The 22,578-nt window shown below is 41.5% G+C and overlaps 1 protein-coding gene across 1 annotated transcript in view; it reads right to left on the bottom strand.

Annotated features, from left to right (window-relative positions):
* Positions 1-22,578, bottom strand: part of atrnl1a (attractin-like 1a) — a 314,332-nt gene that overhangs the window by 116,877 nt on the left and 174,877 nt on the right. The window contains exon 27 of the mRNA XM_052572190.1: positions 14,218-14,296. Within this exon, the coding sequence (XP_052428150.1) occupies positions 14,218-14,296 (79 nt within the window). The remainder of the gene's footprint in view (positions 1-14,217; positions 14,297-22,578) is intronic.

The raw sequence follows: 22,578 nt of genomic DNA, 5'->3' as shown, positions 1-22,578 counted from the left end.
AAAAACTTAAAACACAGTGCACTTTCAGATTTTAAACTTTGCAGAATGTTTTCTTTCACTTAGAGCTGTGGTGCACACTGGATTAAAGGTCATTTCCAAAAATCCATAATAGGGGCACTCATATTCAAGTGTTATACAAGCTTAATTTACTAATTTGAAATCAAGTCCTGCATTTTTGTACAAAAATACTGCTGTTTTCTAGACACTACACTGCATATTAAGGCCAGTGACCAATCAATTAAATCTCCTTCAAATGTAAATATATATGTTGTCGTCCCATTGCAATTATGCATTTTCTTTAATTGTATATTATTTAAAAACTCCAAGGTGATCAATTTTGTAGAGAAACTGCAAAAATGTTCTAATTGTATGTATAAATGTATAATTTTGAGAGTCTGAATTTGGATTGAGAAAGCTAATTTAGTAAATATAATTTTTTATGAAACATGACCTCCACTCTTAACTTAACAATGACTCATTCTCTTCCCCCCTTCAACATCATAGGTAATTGCAGAAACCAAAACATTTTATATTTTTCACTGTCCCAACGGTCAGATTACTGTCATAAAGAAGATGTGACATACTTGGCATATTGATTTCTCTAGTTTGTTTGTTTTTAAATAGCTATAACAGCACGTGCACACAAAAAAGCAACAAAAAAGGCCTTAACACATTTGTATTTTTACCAGCTGAAAAATTATTTTAAGTCAGTTATTTCTATATTTTGCTGTAGTATGTCACTAGGAAATATCAGTTTATATTTCCAAACACTAATTTTGCCATTAAATGTACTAATCCAGTGAGATTTTTGTTTGCACAAGGAGTCTGACAACGTCCAATCTGTGCTCCACACACAGATCTGATCTCACCATCTTCCAGTCCGTCTGGAATAACATGAAGAAACAGAACAAACTGAGACAGACTAAATCCAGAATAACTGTGGCAATGTCTCCAGAATGCTTCAAGAGACCTACCTGCAAATAATAAAAATGCTCCTATTTCATATGTTCTCTTTCCCTACATGTCCGCTCTCTCCCTCTCTCTCTCGTGCTAGCAGGTGAATGAAGAGAGAAGTGCTGCACAGGAGAGCGGAAGTGTCTCTGATCACGGGCTCAGTCATTAGCTCTACTAATTGTCTCTTCCTGGCATGGGGGAGGTTACCACAGCAGCCGTTTCCACAGCAGCTGTCACCACTTGGCGGGAGAATAAGTGGAAACATAGTGTGAGAGAGAGAAGCAGGGGTTCTTAACAACCCGATGCTACAGCTCTCAAAGAGGGAAACAGAGGGATGCTTAGAGCTACAGGGCACTGCATGAGAGTGACAAGATAAGACCAGGAGAAAGCGAATGAGTGAAAGACTAAAATGTTTCGTGCTTAGTCCCTCCCTCTCTGTCTGCCTCCCTCCATCACTTTCAACATTATTATTATAGAGTGTGAGGCTACTTCAGAGGTAGAATTATCACACACCATGCAGTTAGCTTAGATAGAATTTATGGATAATGCATGTATGTGTACAGCAATACATTGCTGTCTTACATGTTGATTGATTGATTGTTGTAGAAAAAGCATAGGACATTTATAATCAAGTAAATGAAAAATTATTGTAAATGTTTACAGAGTAGCAGCTCAACTTCACTTATACATACAGTATATACACAAAACTGCTTTTTTGACTGATATGACACAATGTTAAACATTTATACATTCTCTAAAATGCATATTTTAGATACACAATTTATTTAAAAGCCTCTTGTGTGTAAAAATAGTAAATAGCATCATGTCCTCCTTTTTAACATCATAAAAGTTATAGGAGCATTAAACAGTTAATAAAGCAACTAGGGCTGGGACAACGCGTCGAGGTTGTCGACGCAAAATATGCGCATCGATTCGTCGACCTGTTTTTATTTCTCTAAAAAATGTTTGCAAAACGTTTACCTTATGTGCGCTGAATATACGCGATGGCCGGATCAACATTCTGTCCAACGTTATATAACCAATCCAGGGGGTTTTCTGCATTGATCTTTTTTTTTGATTGTTATTTTCATCTGAAAGAAGAACTTTTTTCAGTAAGCTAGGCCCTATGTGTTCAGTAAGCTTGTTTCAGTAAGCTATGTTTTATCAAGGCTTCAAGGTTTTATTGAATGCTATCTCTATACAAGTGCAAAGAAATGCATTCTTAGTCAGTCTTTTATTTTGTAATTTTAAGAGCAATAAATAAATATTGCAATGTTAAGGAATTCATGTTTTTTTTTTCATTCAGATATGTAAATCAACATGTATAAATTGTTAGTAGTCAATTAATGGGGAGATAATCGAAATCAAATCGGTCTGAAAAAATAAATCGTTAGATTAATCGATGCATCGAAAAAATAATCGCTAGATTAATCGTTTATCCCAGCCATAAAAGCAACTTAATTTTCTTTATTAGTGTTAGCCACACTTATACTAACGATAAACTACTCTAATTACAGCATTCATTTGTGGCGGACCCCCACAAATAAATAAATGTATGGAAAACAATTAAACTTTGGGTGTCTGTCTTTAAAGTGCTTTGTTAGTTTTATGTGTTACCTCCTTTTGAGCTTGCCACGTCTCAGTACTTTTATGAAGAGAGCGCATCTATTCTTTAAGAACTGGGCTTACCGGGTACTCGGTACCACCGGTACTTAAAAAAACCTGGTACCATAACATTTAAAAACAATTTTTTTGCACAACGCTGTTTGCTATATATTAGGGGTGGAACGGTACACAGGTGTCACAGTTCGTTATGTACCTCAGTTCAGGGGTCACAGCTTTATACGGTTTTAGAACAACAGGAACAAAAAAAATATTTTCATTTCTTTTGAACTGACAGCAGTACAAATTTGAAAAAAAAAAAATACTGCATTTAAAACAGCTAGTTCATATATAGTCAGACACAACTGTCACGCACTCTGTGACAAATGTGCTGCATCTGCACACGGAAGTTACCAATCTAAATGTTCTGCAAAATCAGTCAACAGTGAAAATCAATAGTAGATTTAATTTAACCAGCCCACCAAAATATGCCCAATATTTTGAATATGAACTAAAGTAGGCTAGCAACAACGCTCATATCAAACAAATTACATTTGTTTAAAAGTCTGTGTTAAACACACAATGAACTCAACAGCAATCATACAGAGTTTACAAAAGCAATGTTTACTGTCAAGCATTCAGCAAATGTTTACACATGAACGCTTTCCAAAAAGCAGTAGGAGTACCCACTGGGGTAGAAATGTCGCAATGCTAGGGTAAAAGAGCAAGATGGATCCTCTGATAACCTCAGTAAGACTTTGGTGCATTTCAGCACTGAAACACGGGGAAACAAAACAAACAAACGACATTTCACATGCTTGAACAAGCCGCGGTTAATCTGGTTAAGGCCTGCATTCATGTGCAATTAGTTTCAGCGCTCCATATCGCAAGGAAGCATTAATATCCACGCCTGTAGCACTGCTCAATTTGAAGTCATTTAACAGTCAAATCTTTGGAATTGTAATTTGGCCCTCAAGCTGTTCCTGAAGGCAGAGTACATGTGCATGTGTCTTTGTGTGAGTAAGTGTGTGTGTTTGAGCATGCAAAATATACATCACTTTGTGAGTCACATCATTTGAGGCTCTGTCTACTTACAGAGCTTGTGTATTTGCATGTATTACAATTTCCACGTTCGACTTCTTAATCTGTGACCATTCATTCTAAAATCAACATGAAGCTAAATAGATTTTTCACTTTCTTAAACCACATCCCTGGTTTTCTTAAACAACATCTGGCATCTTGAGTGTTCCTTGCTACCTTTACCAGCCATTCCTAAGAGCACCTAAATGTAGGCTTATTTGTGACTTGCTGCAGATCCTTGAAAATCTTGGTACAACTAAACATTAAAAATTAAAACTAACCTAAAGCTGTACATTTGTGTTTGTATGTCAGTGTGAAAGGTGGTTGGAGCATTTACAAACATTACAAATAAGTGAAGGAGATGCGACTGCACAGCTTTGTCATACTCTGGAGAGGTTTCTGTGATGATACTGCAGCACTGTGAGAGCAGAGTTTGGACAGAAGCCAGTGTGAACTCAAGCGATCAAGCTGTAGTGACAAGCGCTATCTAACCGCAGATTTCTACTCCTGTTACGCGCTCTAATTCTCTACCTTTGCCCAGATGTATACCTGAGGCGATTAACATGCACACAACATTGGCACTACCTCAAAAGGCAATATTTTACTGGGAACAGGCACCTGATATATTACATACGGTGTGAAGGGAATGTGTGGAGGGAATAACTCGGGGTGTCTTATGCATAAACTCCTCTCTGATATCCACTCACCGCAGCATTTCTCTCAAAATCTCTGTGAGGGCAGGGCACAAGTGAGAGCCAAACATTTCATACACAAATAACAAAGCATAATCCAAGACCAGGGCCCCCGATCAAATCATCCTTTGTTTATGCATCAACACAACAAGGTGCTATTGAAAAACGGTTTTCTTCATCTGGCTGAATGCTTTTCAGAGCAGAACTGAAATCGAGGAAACAATACCCTCTAAGAGAGCAAATTCTCTGTAAGAACACTTTAATAATATAAACCACAAATTTAATTTCCTGAATCAGGCTAACATGAACTCTGCCATTTCTTGTCCATGAGCCAGATCAAAGTTCTGATCGCTATCACTTACTGATAAGTCAAAAGTGGAGAAAATGGAAAGCATTTCTGGCTTCTCCCTTGTTGATGTTTTGCAAAGCAGTAAAATTTGGCTTCCCTGATACAGTACATGGTTTTCTAAAAACAAACATGCTTTAAATAAAAAGAATAAAATAATAAGGATATTAAATCATTTTTCAATATCGTGTGCAATCTGTTCAATGGAAGGGGGCGTGACGTCATGGGCGGGGTGACATAACGACCAGGAAGCTATAAAAGCACATGCCACACAGTTGGCTTCAGCTTCATTTCAGCAAGCGCTCTGTGTGTGCATGTTAAAAAGTCTGTCCTGTCAGTCCTATTTATTGTTGTTTGTATATTAACTCCTTGAAGTAGCTCAATATGTCAAAGAGCAAGGCGAAGACTAGACATTTGAAGGGTGATTCCAGATCGCGTTATAGATTGTCTGTGCATAGTTTGCCTGGGATCAGAGCACGCTGAGTCGGCTCTCGTGGAGCTGACTGTCCACATTGTGAACAATTGCCAATGCAGATGCTTCAATCTCGGAGGGCTCTCTTTGAGGAGGGAGCCTTCGGCAGCGTTCGTATCGCGAGGCGCAGAATCAGAGTGTCGCCGCTTGTACTCCCCCATGTCGGGACTGAGGGCCTCAGAGACGCTCTGAGTCGGGGACATCCAAGCCCAAGTCAGACTTATTTAGCAGCTTGGAAACTAAAGAAAAGAAGTGAATACTCTATTAAGGAAGGAGGCCATTGAGGTCCCTCAAGACAGGGAATCCGGGTTTTACAGCTGGTATTTCATAGTTCTTCCAAAGAAGGATGGGGGATTGCGTTCGATGTTAGAGCTACGTCAGCTGGACCACTCAGTTATGTCACTGAAGTCCAAAAGCTTACCATCACGCATGTTGTAGCTAAAAATCAGGGCTGGTTTTTCACAATAGATCTCAAAGATGCATACTTCCATGTCTCTATCCTTCCACAACACAACACAACTCCAGTTCAGAGAAACCCCTATCTAAGCGTAGTTTGGAATCAACCACGATGCAGGCATGTCTGTCTCCTGCATGTATTGAGTCGATCCTCATGTCAGTCTAGAGAGTCAAAGAATGTCAGTCACTCACAATCAAACAGTTTCAGACTGTTAGGTCTGATGGCAGCTGCGCCCTACGTGATACCTTTTGGCCTGATGTATCTGAGACCCCTACAGTGGTGGCTCAAGACCAAGGGTTTTTCCAGAAAGGGGATACACTTCAAACTATCAAGATCACGCGCCGATGCCTTCGTGCCTTAGACATGCGGAAGAAACCTAGGTTCTTGAATCAGGGCCCGGTGCTGGTGACCCTCACCGGTTGGGAGGCATCCCTCACCGATTGGGGTGGGGTCATGAGTGGCCACCTTGACCACGATCTGTGGAGCGGTTGCCATCTGACATGGCATATCAATTGTTTAGAGATGCTAGCTGTGTAATGAGCATTGAAACATTTCCTCCCAGACCTGAGAGGTCACCATGTGTTGGTGCGCACAGACAACACATCGGTGGTCTCGTATCAATCACCAGGGGGGTCTGCGTTCGCGCCCCTTGTACAAGCTGGCACACCAGATCCTTCTGTGGTCCCAGGAAAAAATCTTCTCGCTCAGAGCAGTGTATATTAATGGGAGATTGAATGTGGTAGTAGACATACCGTCGAGACAGCGGCCAATGCCCGGGGAATGGAGGCAGATATGGAGAGTGTTTGGAGAAGCTATTGCTCTGTTCCTGGGAGTTCTGGCGAGAGTATGCCGGGACAAAGTCTGTCTTCTATTAGTGGCCCCGTTCTGGCCAGGCCAAGTATGGTTCGCAGATCTGATCTCTCTCCTCGACGGCTCTCCATGGGAGATTCCGATCAAGACAGATCTACTCTCTCAGGTGCAGGGCAAGATAATTCACCCTCGCCCGGAGTTGTGGAAACTGTGGGTGTGGCCCCTGAGGGGGCACAGCTCATAGCATCTGGTCTCTCTTCTGAGGTTGTTGAGACCCTCTTCCAATCCAGTGCTCCCTCAACGAGGAAACTATACGCCCTGAGGTGGAAACTCTTCACCTCATGGTGCATAGACCGCCAGCTTGACCCAGCTAACTGCCCAGTTGGTACAGTTCTGGAGTTTAGGTGTTCCCCGGGACTTGGTTGTTGTTTTAGAGGATCTTTGTAAAGCTCCATTCGAGCCAATACATGATATGTCAGATAGACATCTGACTCTTAAGACTGCCCTGTTACTGGTTATCACCTCTCCCTAGAGAGTGGGAGATCTCCAGGCCCTCTCGGTGGCCCCTACCTACCTAGACTTTGCCCATGGTATGGCCAAAGTATTTTTATACCCGCCAGCAGGTTACGTTCCTAAAGTTCCCTTGGTCACACCACAACCCATAGTACTGCAGGCCTTCTGCCTTCCTCCCTTTCAAGAGCCAGACCAGGAAAAGCTCAATTGTATGTGTCCAACAGAGCTGCCTTGTGGAGAAAATCAGACCAATTGCTTGTTTGCTATGGTCCTGCATCCAAGCAGACCCTCAACTTTGTTGGATAGTCGAGGCTATCAACGTATCCTATGAGTCCTCTGGTCTTCCGTCAGGTCTTACGATCTTGATATGCGAGCCACTCCTGGCTCTTCTGTTCTCTCGCCTTAGCTGTGCTCTTCAGATACCTACTAGGCAGGGATTTTTAAGTCTGGCAGCGTGGGCATATAGTTCCCCAAAGCGTTCGATGCAGCTCGAGTTTTGGAAGAGAAAAGTCCCAAGGATATGAATGTAACCCTAGTTCCTCGAAGGAACAAGACGTTTTTTTACTGTATTTTGTATCAAATAAATGCAGCCTTGATAAACATGAGAGACATATTTTAAAAACAATAAAAAAATCTTACCAAGTACAAACTTTTAAAAAGTAGTTTATATGTTACTCCCAGTAATTACTGTGGATGGTAAAACTTGTTTAAAAAGGAAAAAAAAAAAAGGCTTTGGTTTTAGTCTTTTTTGAAAAGTGTATCAATCTGCTCTGCTCTGACAGTGACTGCTATGCTTTGTATGAAGCAGATTATCAATTATAGATTGTTTCTAAACCACAAACCGTGCACTGTTATGCTTTTAAGTTGTAAAAATTATTCAGTTGGGGCAAATGCAACATTTAAATTTTTTATCGACAACTCCTTTGTTTCTTTGAAATCCGCCATACTTCATGCTGACTGAGAGCATGCTAATGTTCATACTGCTCACTAAGCAAACGTGTAATTGAGCAGAAAGCCCCGTTCCCCTATTCTAAGTCATCTCTCTGTCATCTGCAAATCTCCTATGCCAGGTTAAGTAGGCTGAGAAGAGAAAAAATAAGTTTGTATTTATGAAATAGGATGTGGCCATTTTTGCCTAAAAAGAATGACAAAATCATAAGACAATGCATAAGAAGGTAAGAAAATGTATCTAAATGGATTTGTAGAAAAATTATATTTATTATATAATATTATATTATTACATTAAGTGTTGTTATGGTTAACTAAATACAAACTATTATATATTGATTTTGTTAAATTATTAAAAAGTAAAAATATAAATATTACATGAAATCTTAAACCTATGCAAAAATTAGCAATGATTCATTAGCAAATGCAGTTTAAGTTGAAGTACTCATATTAAAACTAAATAAAGTGTCAACTGAAATATATATAAAACAGAACAAAAATACTAAAACTTATGATGAACCTAACGAAATCATAACTAGTTTAAAATATAAATAGATTCTGTAATATTATATATAATACCAAACCAGAGTAAATTATTAAAGAGATGAATTACATAAGAAATCAGATCCAAATTAATATCCCAAATTAATAAACAGATACTGTTTGGCCAGGTTTGACAGAGGTGGTTACAGATATCATTGGTTTATTTGATCACAAGTCGCGAGTCTGAGTAATCAATCACTGTGAGATCTCATCTTTATTCCCCTACATAAAATTATACACATCCAGAGACAGAGAGTGCCAACAGTAAAAAAAAAAAAATCTGATAAAAGCCACATGAAATTCAACACAGGCACCTACACCTGTGCTTAAAAGATCTCTGACACCATTTTGAGACATTCTCTGGAGAGTCCTTGTCTTGTCCCTGAGAGCAAAAAGCAGAGGGTGAGACTGATTTTGCTTCTTTGATTGATGTTGGTGTTTAAGAAGCCTCTGAAAAGCAGACAAGACCTTCAGGCTAATCTAGCCTTAGATGATAAAGACGCTCACCTGCTTAGAGCTGATAGCATGGCACTGCTAGCCAACACTGTAAAGAGCAGCCACCTCTGTATGTAGCAATATTGAGACTTCAACATCCTCATTTCAGCTCCCAGATGACCATCTTTTACAACCTTAAATAACCTTGAGTCAAAGTTTTCGTAAATGTGTATAGTGGCACTCAGAGCTTTAACAAGTTCCTACAGATGTTGAATAGAAATATTACAGGTTCAATATTTGGGTTGGCTTATATGTATTTTTATAATAGAACGATTGCAGAGAGATTTGCATTTTTTATGAAACTTTCATCATGAAGCTGAACTTTAACTGAAAAATAATGAAATTTGATGTCATGATGTTAGGCTATTAGTGAATTCATGCGATATGAAATTATATTTAAAATGTGTAACAGGCCAGATAAAGCCTGGCCTCAAAGATAAACACTTTCAAAGATCATCTCACTGTTTGCTATAATGAAAAAACCTTAACATTTCCATTAAATAAAATTAATCATCATAAATGTATCACAACCTCTAATTATTAAATATTTAAAATACTTAAAATAAATAAGCAAACAAAACCCCTAAATATATGCCAATCACTGTCTGAAGTAAATGGGACTATCTTGTTCAAAATAATTAATTCCTGTAATAGGGAATTATACTAATTACCATAATGTGCCAGAAAGGTCAAATAAACACACCCACTTCAAGCCTCAAAACAACCTGGTATTTAATAAATTTGCATCAATTCATTGTACTCTATGCAAGCGGACAGGGGTTTGGCCGATTGGCGTGGAATAAGCCAATGTCAAATGATAAAATTAGTCAATATCTGGCTGACAGGGGATACAGTGTGTTTACAACTGAACAAGAAGGCAGTTGGGAATTATTCATTTGATAGTGGTAGAAGGTGGGCTGCCTTTGTAGCGCTCCAGATTAATATAGAAAATACATGTTTAATATGACTAGGCTAAGTATATTTAACTATCATATCTCTTGGTGTTCAGTATTTCCATGTTTGTCAATGCCATTGACAGCTTGTATTAACCAATGCATGATTTACAGAGTAAAAAAAAAAACATGAAAAAATTAAATATTTAAGGTCTTTTTTTGTTTATTTATACATTTACGGTAAGACAACAGCAAAACTTAACGAGGTTAGTTGTCAAAATATGATTAAATCCCTGTCTGCAGGGGGGAGACCCTATTAGGAGATTCATAGACATCTGTACAAGACGTCTTGGGCATCATCATTAGAATTTCAAAGTGGTTTTGATTGTTTGATCTCATATCCAGAAAATATTGTTGGGAGTCATTATCATAAACCCAGTTCTAAATTTGTTTTCCATACTCTCGGTTATGATCCATAATTAACTATACTGGCAAGATTACGATATTTCTTCATTTTTGAATAAGGGATCCGCATGGAATTTCTCCCACTGGAAATTTTATGGATTTTAAAAGATTTTCTTAGGCTGATTTTTTTAGTTTCATCCGTGTGCCAACAGACTGAGACTGATCCCTCTGATTGAAACTGCAAAGAAATTAAATTACATTTGGTGGAATAAAATAAATATACCCCCCCCACCCCCACAGTGTTCCGCGCTTTAGAAAGAAGAAGGGATGAAATAATGAATTAGGCCCATTTGAGGATATTGACTGATTCCTAGAGTGCTCAAGGCGTCGTCCGTCCGTAATCTATCTCAGAAATAATAATTCATGCTCTAAATACATCAGAAAGAGGGCATCATAAAAAATACACCATTCAGCTCCATTGATTTGCATTGTTAATTTCCCACTTGATGGCTTCAGAGAGACAGTGTGATGAAGGGGCCATTATGGTGGGTTTAAAGTATCCAACACAGCAAATCACAAGATAGCCAGTGTCAGCAATGAGGCTTGACAATGAGGCAACACAATTAAGCAGCAGTGAGGAGCACTGAGTGATGCAGCTCTCTATAAAACTCCTGAGAGATCACAACTTGTCAGCCTCCACATAACCATAAAAGCACAGCAGAGATAAAGCCCTTGCTAGAGATCTTTATCAGATACCACATTCAGCTAAAAGCAACTTGGCTGTTTATGGATGTGACTGTGCGGTGTCGGATAGATCCTGCTGGATCTGACATCATCACTGCCTGACACCTGAGCTCTGTTGTGTCGGGCAGAATGTGAAAAATTACTGTGTGAAGAAGAAAGAGGTTCAGTGGAACTACAACAGCAACAGCAGGGCCTGGCCAATATGGGACAGACATCATTAATAATGTAGACACATCAGCTAACTAAGATCCTTGTGTATGTGTGCGTGTCTCAATATGGGGGTGTTTGCTAACTTGGGATGCAACAAGGTCTCGTATCACATGGAACAATACACAATGCATACATAAACACGTACAGCTTGTTAAAATACTTAAAGGGGTAGTTCACTGAAAAATGAAAATTATGTCATTAATGATTCTCCCTCATGTCGTTCCAAACCCGTATGACCTCCGTTTATCTTCAGAACACAGTTTAAGATATTTTAGATTTAGTCAGAGAGCTTTCTGTCCCTCCATTGAAAGTGTGCGTACGGTATACTGTCCATGTCCAGAAAGGTAAGAAAAACATCTTAAAAGTAGTCCATGTGACATCACAGGGTCAGTTAGAATATTTTGAAGCATCGAAAAAACATTTTGGTCCAAAAATAGCCAAAACTATGACTTTATTCAGCATTGTCTTCTCTTCCGGGTCTGTTGTGAGCGAGTTCAAAACACTGGAGTTTAGAGATATCTGGTTTGTGAACGAATCACTCCATGTAATTCATTTACTCAAACAGTACACTGACTGAACTGCTGTGAAGGGAGAACTGAAGATGAACACAGAGCCGAGCCAGATAACGCACAAACGATTGACTCGTTCTCGAGTCAAGAACGTTTTTTTGTCAGACGCATCCGATTCGAGAACCGAGGAACTGATGATAACTGCGAATGGGTGATTCAGCGTGAAGCAGACTGACACACAGCATGTCTGAACCGAAATGTTTCTTTTAATGATTCTGTGCTAATGTTATGAGCGCGGGTAAACCGAAGGCTTGAATGAAGGGCAGCCAGCGCCAATGACATCATTACGTACCGGTTTATTGAATAAAACTGTCCGGAAAAGAACCGAACTTCCCATCACTACTGGTGATCCGAAAGCCGATGCAATCTTTTGTTCGTTTTCTGGCTCGGCTCTGTGTTCATCTTCAGTTCTCTCTACACAGCAGTTCAGTCAGTGTAATGTTTGAGTAAATTAATTACTCTGGGATATTGGTTTGTTTTAACTCAGAGGGAGTGTTAGCCACATTAAAAAAGTTAACAGCTTATGTCATTTGTGGATTAATGCTTATTGGAGACACGAACCGACTTACTTCTAAATTATGATGTTTTTTATGTACAAATCTTGATAACATTATAAGTGGGAAAATAAAATAACAGTAAAAAATAAAAAAAAGAGACCGTTTATGAAACCTTTTTAAGATGTTATGTTTCCCTTTCAATTAATGAGCTGTAATTTTTATTTAATTGGCCACACCCACAAGAAGTTGAACTGGAATTTACTTAATTACAATTCAAAATGAATCAGGCATTTGTTATATAGGTATGCACTATCTTTATATATATTTCAATCGATTCTATTTTTTATTTTATTTATTTTTTCTGTCTGTAAAGCCTATAAAACCTTCAAATTTCATTTTTTTTTTTTTACAAACTTTGCCAGGACAACATTCAAACTTATTGAAAAAAACTAAACAAAACAACAATTATTGCAATATTATGTCTGATGTCCATGTTTGGCTCTTGCATCACATCCCCGTTTTTATTCAGCACCTTGTGCCATACTTGCTGCATTTTTAAAGTGCTGTCAAGTAAAAATGAGCACTTTTAAAAAGGTTTTCTCCCTCTCTCTCTCTCTAAAAAGAACATTTAAAACCCATGTTTTTTGTTCCATTCAGTTGTGCTCCATCTAGCTGTCTAAAAGAAGGAATGTGCCCTGCATGAACGTCCTGCAATCCAGCTCAGCCCACTGAGTGCTGACCTGGACTGAAAGTCACCATGAACAGTTCTGACACAAATTGCTGTCTGAAGAATCGGTCTGCAAGGTATCACCGAAAAACACAGCATAAATCATCACAAAAGTAAAAATTTGGTCCTGCTGACATGTACGTATAGAGGTTACTTGAGTTCAGCTGGTGTAAAATCTTTTAAAGTTGAAGATGTTGCATTGTTTTCAAGGATAACGGCTGTCACAGCCAATCACTATAATGAAGTATACTAGACTCCTAATAGATGAATTATTTACTGTAGCTTTCCTATCAAATCACACTGTGCTTTTATTTCTCTGATCAAAATGGCTTTTGGGGCGTTGAAAGAAGTGCAAAGCTTGTCTTTTATTTGGCTTAAACCATTATCTAAATGCTTGTTCTACAAGTACATATTTGATGAAAAGGAAAACAGCAACTGTGACATCTCTGAAAACAGCACACATTTAACTCCGATAAACCCACACTTATTGCTCTCGACATGCTTTCAATTACAGAGGCCTCGATTATTGTATTGATTATAAAACGCTCGATGACAACTCATTTGCAAATTTCCATTTGCATTCATGCAGCCACTAAAATGACACACAAAATAAGGAATAAAAAGATAGAGGTAAAGTGAGATTCTGGAGAGAAGGTGGCATCTGTTAGGGCTTTTAGATGGATATATCACACTAATCCATTCCTTTTACATGAGCCCCTGTCAGGGTTAATTGGTTTGTGAAGATGGGTAATGAAGGGAAATGGCAGTGTTTATTGTAGTGCCTCTCTCATTAAAAGAAGGCAGTTCAGCTGGCATGCGGATAACATTTGCACACCCATCAGACACTGGGAGGAACACGTTATAAAATGATCAGCTTTACCCGGTGTCCTCCGATCTGAGCACAGAAACGCTGTGTGACAGTGAGTTTCATAAACTATAATGAGGTTAAAGTCATAAGGCGGTTTTTCAAAGATCAACCATACCCAGGAGCATCATGGGAGGTCACAGATGGTAAAAGCAATAAAATCCCAACTAACACAACTTGTAAATGCAAATGCATAACACACTATAGCAAAAGTCTTTCATTGGTGGCACAAACTGAAAGTCCCACCCCAAACTCGTGCTACTGGTTAAGCCAAAGAATTAAATATCAGCTTCAAACATGAAATCAAGGGCAACATATTAAGAAACCTGAGGCAATGGCCAATAAAACTATGGACACGTCAATAAACACAGAAAGTGCTATTGTGCAGATGTTACCTCTCTCCTGCGTGATGCCCAGCACGTCTGTTTGACTTTCCAAACCACAGCAGCAACCAGTAGCAGGGACAGGAAACAGCTGGAGACAAGACACATGGAAAATCAATAGATCAATCAATCAAATAAGATTCAAGAGTTAGAAATTAGAATTGTGGATAACATTCCTCTAACCTTTGAGGCTGGACTGAGGACAGCTGTAACATATTTGTATTTCAATCATACAATCAATGAGAAACAAGTTCATCCAGCATGAAAGAATCAATGCCGTATGTAACTGACTGTTACGTCAATCATTTACGCGATACCAAACAAGCACATCTGCACCCCAACAGGTTTGATTTCCTTTAGCACATACACTGCTAAATGGCTATTTTAAGCCATCTATAAGATATGTAATGTTAGAGAAAGTTGGCCTTGAGTAGGACTGGCTGCAGTAAAAGCACATATAAAAGCAAAAATCCCTCTTTTTGTTTTATCCACAATTGACAGAATTCACTTGACAAGGTGACAAATGCAAGGAGCTAAAATAAAGGGAAAAAGCATTTTGTGGTCATACACAATCCATTTTGTTGTTGGTTTTTTCCAACGTAAGTTCACTGCCTGCACCTGCTTCTGCAGTATATGATAAAGCACTGGTGAACAAGTGTCAGAATGTTTGTTTCCAATGTGGGAGGACTAAGTGTCACTACTTAGAGACAAACTGTCACCAAAAACAAAACATTTTTTTCTTTTACTTTGCTTATCATTAAACTGCTGCTGGGACTTTTCTTTTTTTAATCACCCTGGTTATGTTAAGATGCAGATACAATTTTTTTTGGCATTTTTGGCTTTATTATGACAGGGCAGGCCTCAGACAGGAAGTGAATTGGGAGAGAGAGAGGGGGGGACAGGATCAGAAAAAGTCCGTAAACCAGGAGTTGAACGCGAGATGTCCAAAACATAATGGCACTATATGACAGTGCACTGCCCAAAAGGCTATTTTTATTTTATTTTTACTAATTTAATGTCAGCTTCACTTTTCACCTTTTATTCATTTAGTATAGTGATTTAGGTGCTGTAGAAATGTTTAATTAATGTTTCACTAAAATAATGCTATCTATTGTTCCCTTTTTGTCGGTCACCTCAATTTATATTATGACAACATTAGACAATTAGTCAATTAAATTTGGCTGGTGGATGCTGCATGCTGAGCCACTCCCCATGCATACGGATATAAATAGGCGACAGATGCATTCACTCATCAGATTTTTGCTTCTGAGCCGAGTGAATGAAGGAAACTTGACATTTACCAGGCGAATTATCTTTTGTTCTGAAAGAAGAGGCTGCTCTGGGTGGCATTACGACATGTTCAGCTACATCCCTGTTAACTCCACGAATACCCTCGATGTTTCTCTTTTGAAATTCCAGTTTCAGATCATGGTTGGTTCACATCTTTTTAAAGATGCCCCTCCAGCTGTGGCCTCTTGGGTGTGGTCATTACCGGTCTTCTACTGATGGCCACAATCGCTGTCATCAGTGTCTGGGCATCCAGCATGCTGAGGATGCGTTTGTGTATGGTTCAAGTGCTCACTGTGAGTGTTTGTCCATGACAGTGCATTGATCGCACTGCGATCTCCACCAAGACAAGGCACACAAAGACATGCAGAAGAGTGGCACCAATCCTCGATGATGCAGTAGCTGCGCTCAGCGACTGACTACTCTCCCTTGGGAAGGCAATGTCCGCACTTGTGGTTTAAGAGAACCATCTATGACTCAACCTGGCAGAGATGAGAGATGCCGACAAAGTTAGCTTTCTTGACCGCCCCATCTCGCAGGCTGGACTATTCGGCAACATTTTCGAGGACCCAGCAGTTCTTGGCAGTGCAGCAACACACTGAGGCCCCGGGCAGGAATGCAGTGCTCCTGTGTCACAGCTGGCCCCTAAGTCCTCTAAAAAGATGAGAATAGAAGAATAAGCCAGAACACGATGCTTTCTGGGCCATCCAGCATAACTTTCCTCTGCTGCAGGCATGTCGATTGTTCCTTTGGTGCCACCCGCACAGAGCTTGGGAGCATGGCTTGGGAGCAGGTCTATCTGGTTGCACCTTACTGGCCCACCCGGACCTGGTTTCCGGAACTCACACTCCTCGAGACAGCCTCTCCCTGGTGTATTCTCCTGAGGAAGGACCTCCTTTCTCAGGGGCATAGCAAGCTATGGCACCCACACCCAGATCTTTGGAACCTCGACATGTCTAGACACAATTACTCAGGCTAGAGCTCTCTCTACAAGGCAAGCCTATGCACTGAAGTGGAGTCTGTTCGTGAACTGTTTGAAGATGCATGTTTGGAGTAGTTGTGAGTGCTCACTCCACCTATAAGTGTCGCCTTCTCCTATGTGCTGGCACACGGTGCCTATCTGGCAGACATCTGTAGACACCGAACACCTTTGCGAGATTCTACAGCCTCTGCATCGAGCTGGGTTCTTCCCATGTGTTGGGCAGGCTCAGCAGAGCAATCTGAACCAGGCCCAGTATCGGTGTTAGCTTGCCCGGGTCTCTGGTTTGCCCCTGTACTGGGCTAGGTGTCTATATGGCTTAATTCCCTGCATGCGATCCCATATGTGTATGCTTCCACGGTAAGGTTTCCCTCTCAGTCCATATTAGTGTCTCCACATGATATCTCCCTACAGGTAGGATGTGGCCTCCATAGTGACCTTCTCCAGAAAACTTGCTTCCCAATCATTACTGCCAAGCTGTAAACAACAAACAAGAAAGGTGTGAAGCACCTTTCATGAAGGTTGAAATCCCTTCTTTCAAGAAATTGCTTTCTCAAGTAGGAACAGCGCATGGCTCACCTTTGTCAGTGCTAGGGCATAGGGAATAGGGATGTAAACAATTAATCGATGATCGATTAATTGTCGATAAGAGATGCAATCGATTAAGCCTGCTGATGATTGGTTAACCGATTTAATGTTGGGCTGTGTGCGGCTGTGAGTGACGGTGACGGTATATAAATGTATCATCATTAATTCACAATGTACTAATTAAGTAGGTTTAGGGTTTAGTTACTTTTTAAAAGGTTACACTGTTCAGTTTAAATAGACTGTAGTATACCGGTCCACTCTGCTGTTATGCCAAGGACTTTTTTGCTCATATGAAGAGGATCATCTTTTCTGTCTATGTGTGAATGCGTGTTAAGTACAAGTCTAGTTTACATTATAATTAATAGTTTAACATTCAAATACATTGCGAGTATGGAAACATTTGGATTTGTGCTGAATGAGACATGAGCAACAACCTCCCAATAAATTTAGCCAAAGATGTGCTCGCTCGTCCTCGCATGCACGCACACATGCACTGTCATGATCTAATGCATTGAATGCCGGATTTTTAAAAACGAATAGACCTAAACACTTGCAACTCCATAGGGTTGTGATGGGGTTCAGGTTGTGGCGCTTTCCATGAACCACGAACGAGGGTTACGTATGAAACCCAGATGTTATCAATGTTCTCAAAATTCTCAAATTCTGATCCAAAATTTGTTTTCAAATCATCCATTCATCCCATCATTCAATTCAAATAATTTCTTTGCAACACATTTTCATCTACTAATTTTCATTCCAGGCCACAAGTAAGAATAAGAACGTCCAAATGTTGACTACTTTTTAAGCACATTTTACTAAAAATAAAGCCAATTCATTCCTACGTAACATTTTGTCAACCTTGTATAAATGAGTAAAAGTAACCAATAGGCACAGAGTTTATATAAAAGCTCAGTATACTGAGCTGAACATCAGAGCAACAGGGGGTATGTGGGGACATTGTCATCTACCCATCTTCCACATTCAAACAGAGACTTAATTCAGCCGGCATTATTACAAATACATACTATCAACTCCACAGACACATCGCCTTGAGGAGAATCTTCATTTTCAAACTAGACAATCTGAGGCATTGTGAGACTCTGCAAAAATATGGGGTGTATAATATATGAAGTGTTATACGATCACAAAATTTGAATTTGCACCATGGGAAGAGCTGCAATTGCACAGCTTGGGGGCATCTTGGGCTCTAACATTCTTCTTCTATTCTCTTTGTTTAAGCATCATGTATTAAAGGGCCGAGCTCATTACATCTGAAGCTGTTCAAATGCTAAAATTAGCACTGGACTAATCAGAGTGTAGCTGAGGTAATGCAAGAGCCTGAAACTGCGTTTTCAACCATTTCATCTACCATATTTCAAAACCCAATCAGCACAAGTCAGAGGTCCCTTATTAAATCTATTAATGATGAGGGCGATTAATTCTTAACAAGCTGGATTATGGTTCTAATTGGCGGAGAATGAGGCTCAATAATGCTGGAGCGCTTTCACAGAGAAAGTTATAAAAGCACATTCTTTTAAGTGCTATGACAAACGTCATGATTGCTGTCATATTGAAATCTAGGCTGTGAGAGATAGACAGTTTGTTCAATGGGTTGCAGAATCTTACTGCATTGTGGCTATTCAGTGGATGTTTCACCTGGGAACAGAAGCGATTTGTACTAGGGCTGAACAATATATCGTTATCGTATCTATATCTAGATATGAACTTTCAAGATATTACTATCGAAAAAAGCAACGATATAGACCATATAGATTTCCCCTCCCCACGCTCACCCTGCATACAACTCTGGCAGTCACAACAAACATCATTTTTATGAGTGCCCTTGAATGCACTGCTAAAGCCAGCGCGCGCACACTACCAGGGACGTGGGAACTATATTGTTAGAGGGGGGGCGGCGTTTCCATAGTGACGCGTCATTGCTTGTCAAGTGACACGCCGCAGCATCAACAGCGCTGAATGAATGATGATCTGCTTTTATGTCATTTTTCCTTTTTTATTCAGAATACTCACAAATGTGTTAGCTATGGCATGAAATATCTGATATTCCGATTGTCAAATACATGCAAGTGGAAGTATATTGTTGTTTAAACACCTTTATAACGATCGCGTTAGTTGAGCTGTATGCGCGATGGGCGCCGCCGTGTTAGTTTGTGCCGCAGACGCAGTTCAGAGAATCGGATCTGTTGGATTTACAACCTCTATGTTTACAACACGTGAATTCATCCACTTCTCCCGAAATACTTAAAAGTGGCTGGTGAACTGGGAATAGAATAGAGTAAACATTGAAGTTACTTACACAATGTGTATCTGATATGAACGTGTCGAATTATAATGGAAATGATTATTATTACCCCTTCCATAGACATCAGTGTGTATTTTACAAACTCTAAATGTATTGTTTTTTTAGTACTTACGTGAATTTATATGCTTGAAACCTATAATAAACAGTATGTGGTTGAAAACACTGAAAAGTTGTGATATATGACAGCTCTGAGCACACCTGTCTCTGGCTAAATTCAACATTTGAATTTAGCAGTTGATCATGTGATGCACTTGATCGTATGCTCCAAGGACCAGCCTAGACTGATTACACCTGTGTGATTGTACGTGCGAAAGGCTGAAAAACAATACATTTTCTGACACAAAATTTTGAAATGTAGGCTTAAATCAAACACATTTTAATTCAGATTCTGTATTTATATATATATAACAATGGAAAACAAAAACAACGAACAACCCCCCAGCTGCCTCACCCCGAAAGTGGTGGGGAAAGGGGGAGGGGGGCGGCCGTCCCCCCAGCCCCCTCTGTTCCAAAGTCTATGCACACTGTACAGAGACAGCGGATAAATTAGAAAGAAAGAAAATGAGTGCGGGAGATAATGCGGCCGGTGGCAGTGCAGAATCTGACTTGGTGCCAAAACATAAATCATCTTCCATAAATTGTAAGTATTTTGGATTCAGAAAAGACGATGTAAACCAGAGTGACGTGTTGTGCAGGTCGTGCTTAGCAAAAGAACACGTAGTCATATCGTACTGTATCGATATCGAGATATCTGGCATGAAAATCGAGATATGAAATTTTGTCCACATCATTCAGCCCTAATTTGTACCTACAGAAAGGGTAACACACTGATCAGACAAAATCGGACAAACTTGTTTTTGTTTCTTTGTGTTCTTTACTATTTGTTGGTGTCTGTCAGTACCATGTGAATTGGCCTTTAAAGTGACAACTCTGTACTTTATCTACCCCAAAGATATATACATTACTACCTTAATATGTACCCTTTATTTGTATTTTTTACCAATATATGGTTAGTAACTTAGGGCCAGATTTACTAACAGCTTGCGCCAGCACAAGAGTGTTGCAAATAAAACTTAACCACTGATTTCTAGTTGTTGTCACAGTGTCTGGGTTGTGTTCCCTGGGGTTCCATTAGATGTCCTCCTTTCTCACGGTGTCTGTCACCAGATCACTTCCTGTTCCCTTATTTGGTCACCTTCCTCCTTGTTGTGTAATTGATTGTTTCCCCACCTGTCTCCTGTTTCCTCATTATCCTTCTGTGTATAAATATCCAGTCTGTCTTAGTCTGTGTTACGGAGTCCTTGTTTAATATCAGTGTATTATTCATGTCCGTCATCCTTGCCTTGCCTTGCCTTGCCTTGCCTTGCCTTGCCTTGCCCCGTGTTCGTGTCCTGTTTATGTTCCGATTTGGATTCTCTGGTTTTGACCCTGCGTGGACTGTTACCTCTCTGGATTATCCCTTAAATAAATCATGCTTACCTGCAATTGGTTCTCTCGCCGTGTTTCAACCATCACGTAACGTGACAGAAGGACTCCGTCACAAAGAGAACCAGCGGTATGTCATTTTTCCGTTCCCCAGCCAAGATGGCGGAGAGGCGAGCCAGATATCTGAGGTTAATCGCCCTCCGCCAAGAGGACAATGAAGTGGGTGCCCTGGCTCAGGTGTTCTGGTCCCTGGCAGAGGGCATGGGGTACAACGAGCCACAGCACAAGATGGCCGCCAGCTTAGAGCCACAGCACAAGATGGCCGACCCAACGTCTGAGTCGCCAGTCAAGGTGCCCCCGACTCGCCATTGTAGAGGGCGGAGGAAGAGGGGACAGGATTCTACCGTTCCTCAAAGCCTGGAGAACGTTCCCGAGCGGGCTGCTGCCGTCCAGGAGGACATTCTCGAGCGGGCCGCTGCCGTCCAGGGGGACGTTCTCGAGCGGGCCGCTGCCGTCCAGGAGGACATTCACGAACGGACCGCTGCCGTCCCCGAGGCGGTACCCGAGGCGGTGCCCGATGGTGTTGTGGAGGTCGAGGTGGTGTCCGATGCCGAGGCGGTGCCCGAGGTCATTCCCGATGCGGTAACCGATGCTGTTCCGGAGACCGAGGCGGTGCCCGATGTCGAGGCAGTGCCCGAGGCTGTTCCTGAGATCGAGGCGAGGCTCGATGCTGTTCCGAAGGCCGAGGTGGTGCCCGATGTCGAGGCGGTGCTCGATGCTGTTCCGAAGGCCGAGGTGGTGCCCGATGTCGAGGCGGTGCTCGATGCTGCTCCAGAGGTCGAGGCGGTGACCGATGCTGTTCCAGAGGTCGAGGCGGTGACCGATGCTGTTCCAGAGGTCGAGGCGGTGACCGATGCTGTTCCGGAGGCCGAGGCGGTGCCCGATGTCGAAGCGGTGCCCGATGCGGTTCCGGAGGCCGAGGCGGTGCCCGAGGACGTTCCCGTTGCGGTGCCCGAGACCGCACCCGAGGCCGTTACAGAGGCGGTGCCTGAGGCCATTCCCAATGCAGTGTCCGAGGTCGCTCCCGATGCCTCGACCGAGGCGGTGCCCGAGACTGTTCCAGAGACAGTGCCCGAAGCCAAGGCGCCTCAGGTCTTCACAGACAGTCCAGAGTCGGGTCAGGTTCCGGTGGACTCTCCGGAGTCGGGTCAGGTTCCGGTGGACTCTCCGGAGTCGGGTCAGGTTCCGGTGGACTCTCCGGAGTCGGGTCAGGTTCCGGTGGACTCTCCGGAGTCGGGTCAGGTTTCGGTGGACCCTCCGGAGCCGAGTCAAGTCACTGGGTGGTCTGCTGCTCTGTCCTGGGGGACTCCGACGTCGACCACGAGGACGTGGTGGTCGTCCGCTCCGCCCTGGGGGACTCTGGCGGCGACCACGAGGACGTGGTGGTCTTCCGCTCCGCCCTGGAGGGCTCTGACCACACGGATATGGTGGTCATCTGCTCCGCCCTGGGGGACTCTGGCGGCGACCACAAGGACGTGGTGGTCATCCGCTCCGCCCTGGGTGACTCTGGCGGTGACCACAAGGCCGTGGCAGTCTTCTGCTCCGCACTGGAGGACTCTGGCTTTGACCACATGGCCGTGGTGGTCTTCCGCTCCACCCTGGAGGTCGTTGGCTTTGACCACATGGCAGTGGTGGTCCTCTGCTCCGCCCTGGTGGGCGCTTCAACATGCCCTTCTTGGACTTCTGTCTGGTGTTCTTGGTTTCTGTTTTG

This window comes from Carassius gibelio, chromosome B13 (genome assembly GCF_023724105.1).
Source record: "Carassius gibelio isolate Cgi1373 ecotype wild population from Czech Republic chromosome B13, carGib1.2-hapl.c, whole genome shotgun sequence".
Classification (NCBI taxonomy): Eukaryota; Metazoa; Chordata; class Actinopteri; order Cypriniformes; family Cyprinidae; genus Carassius; species Carassius gibelio.
The sequence above is the reverse complement of the archived record's forward strand: the minus strand, read 5'-3'. Positions and strand labels throughout refer to the sequence as shown.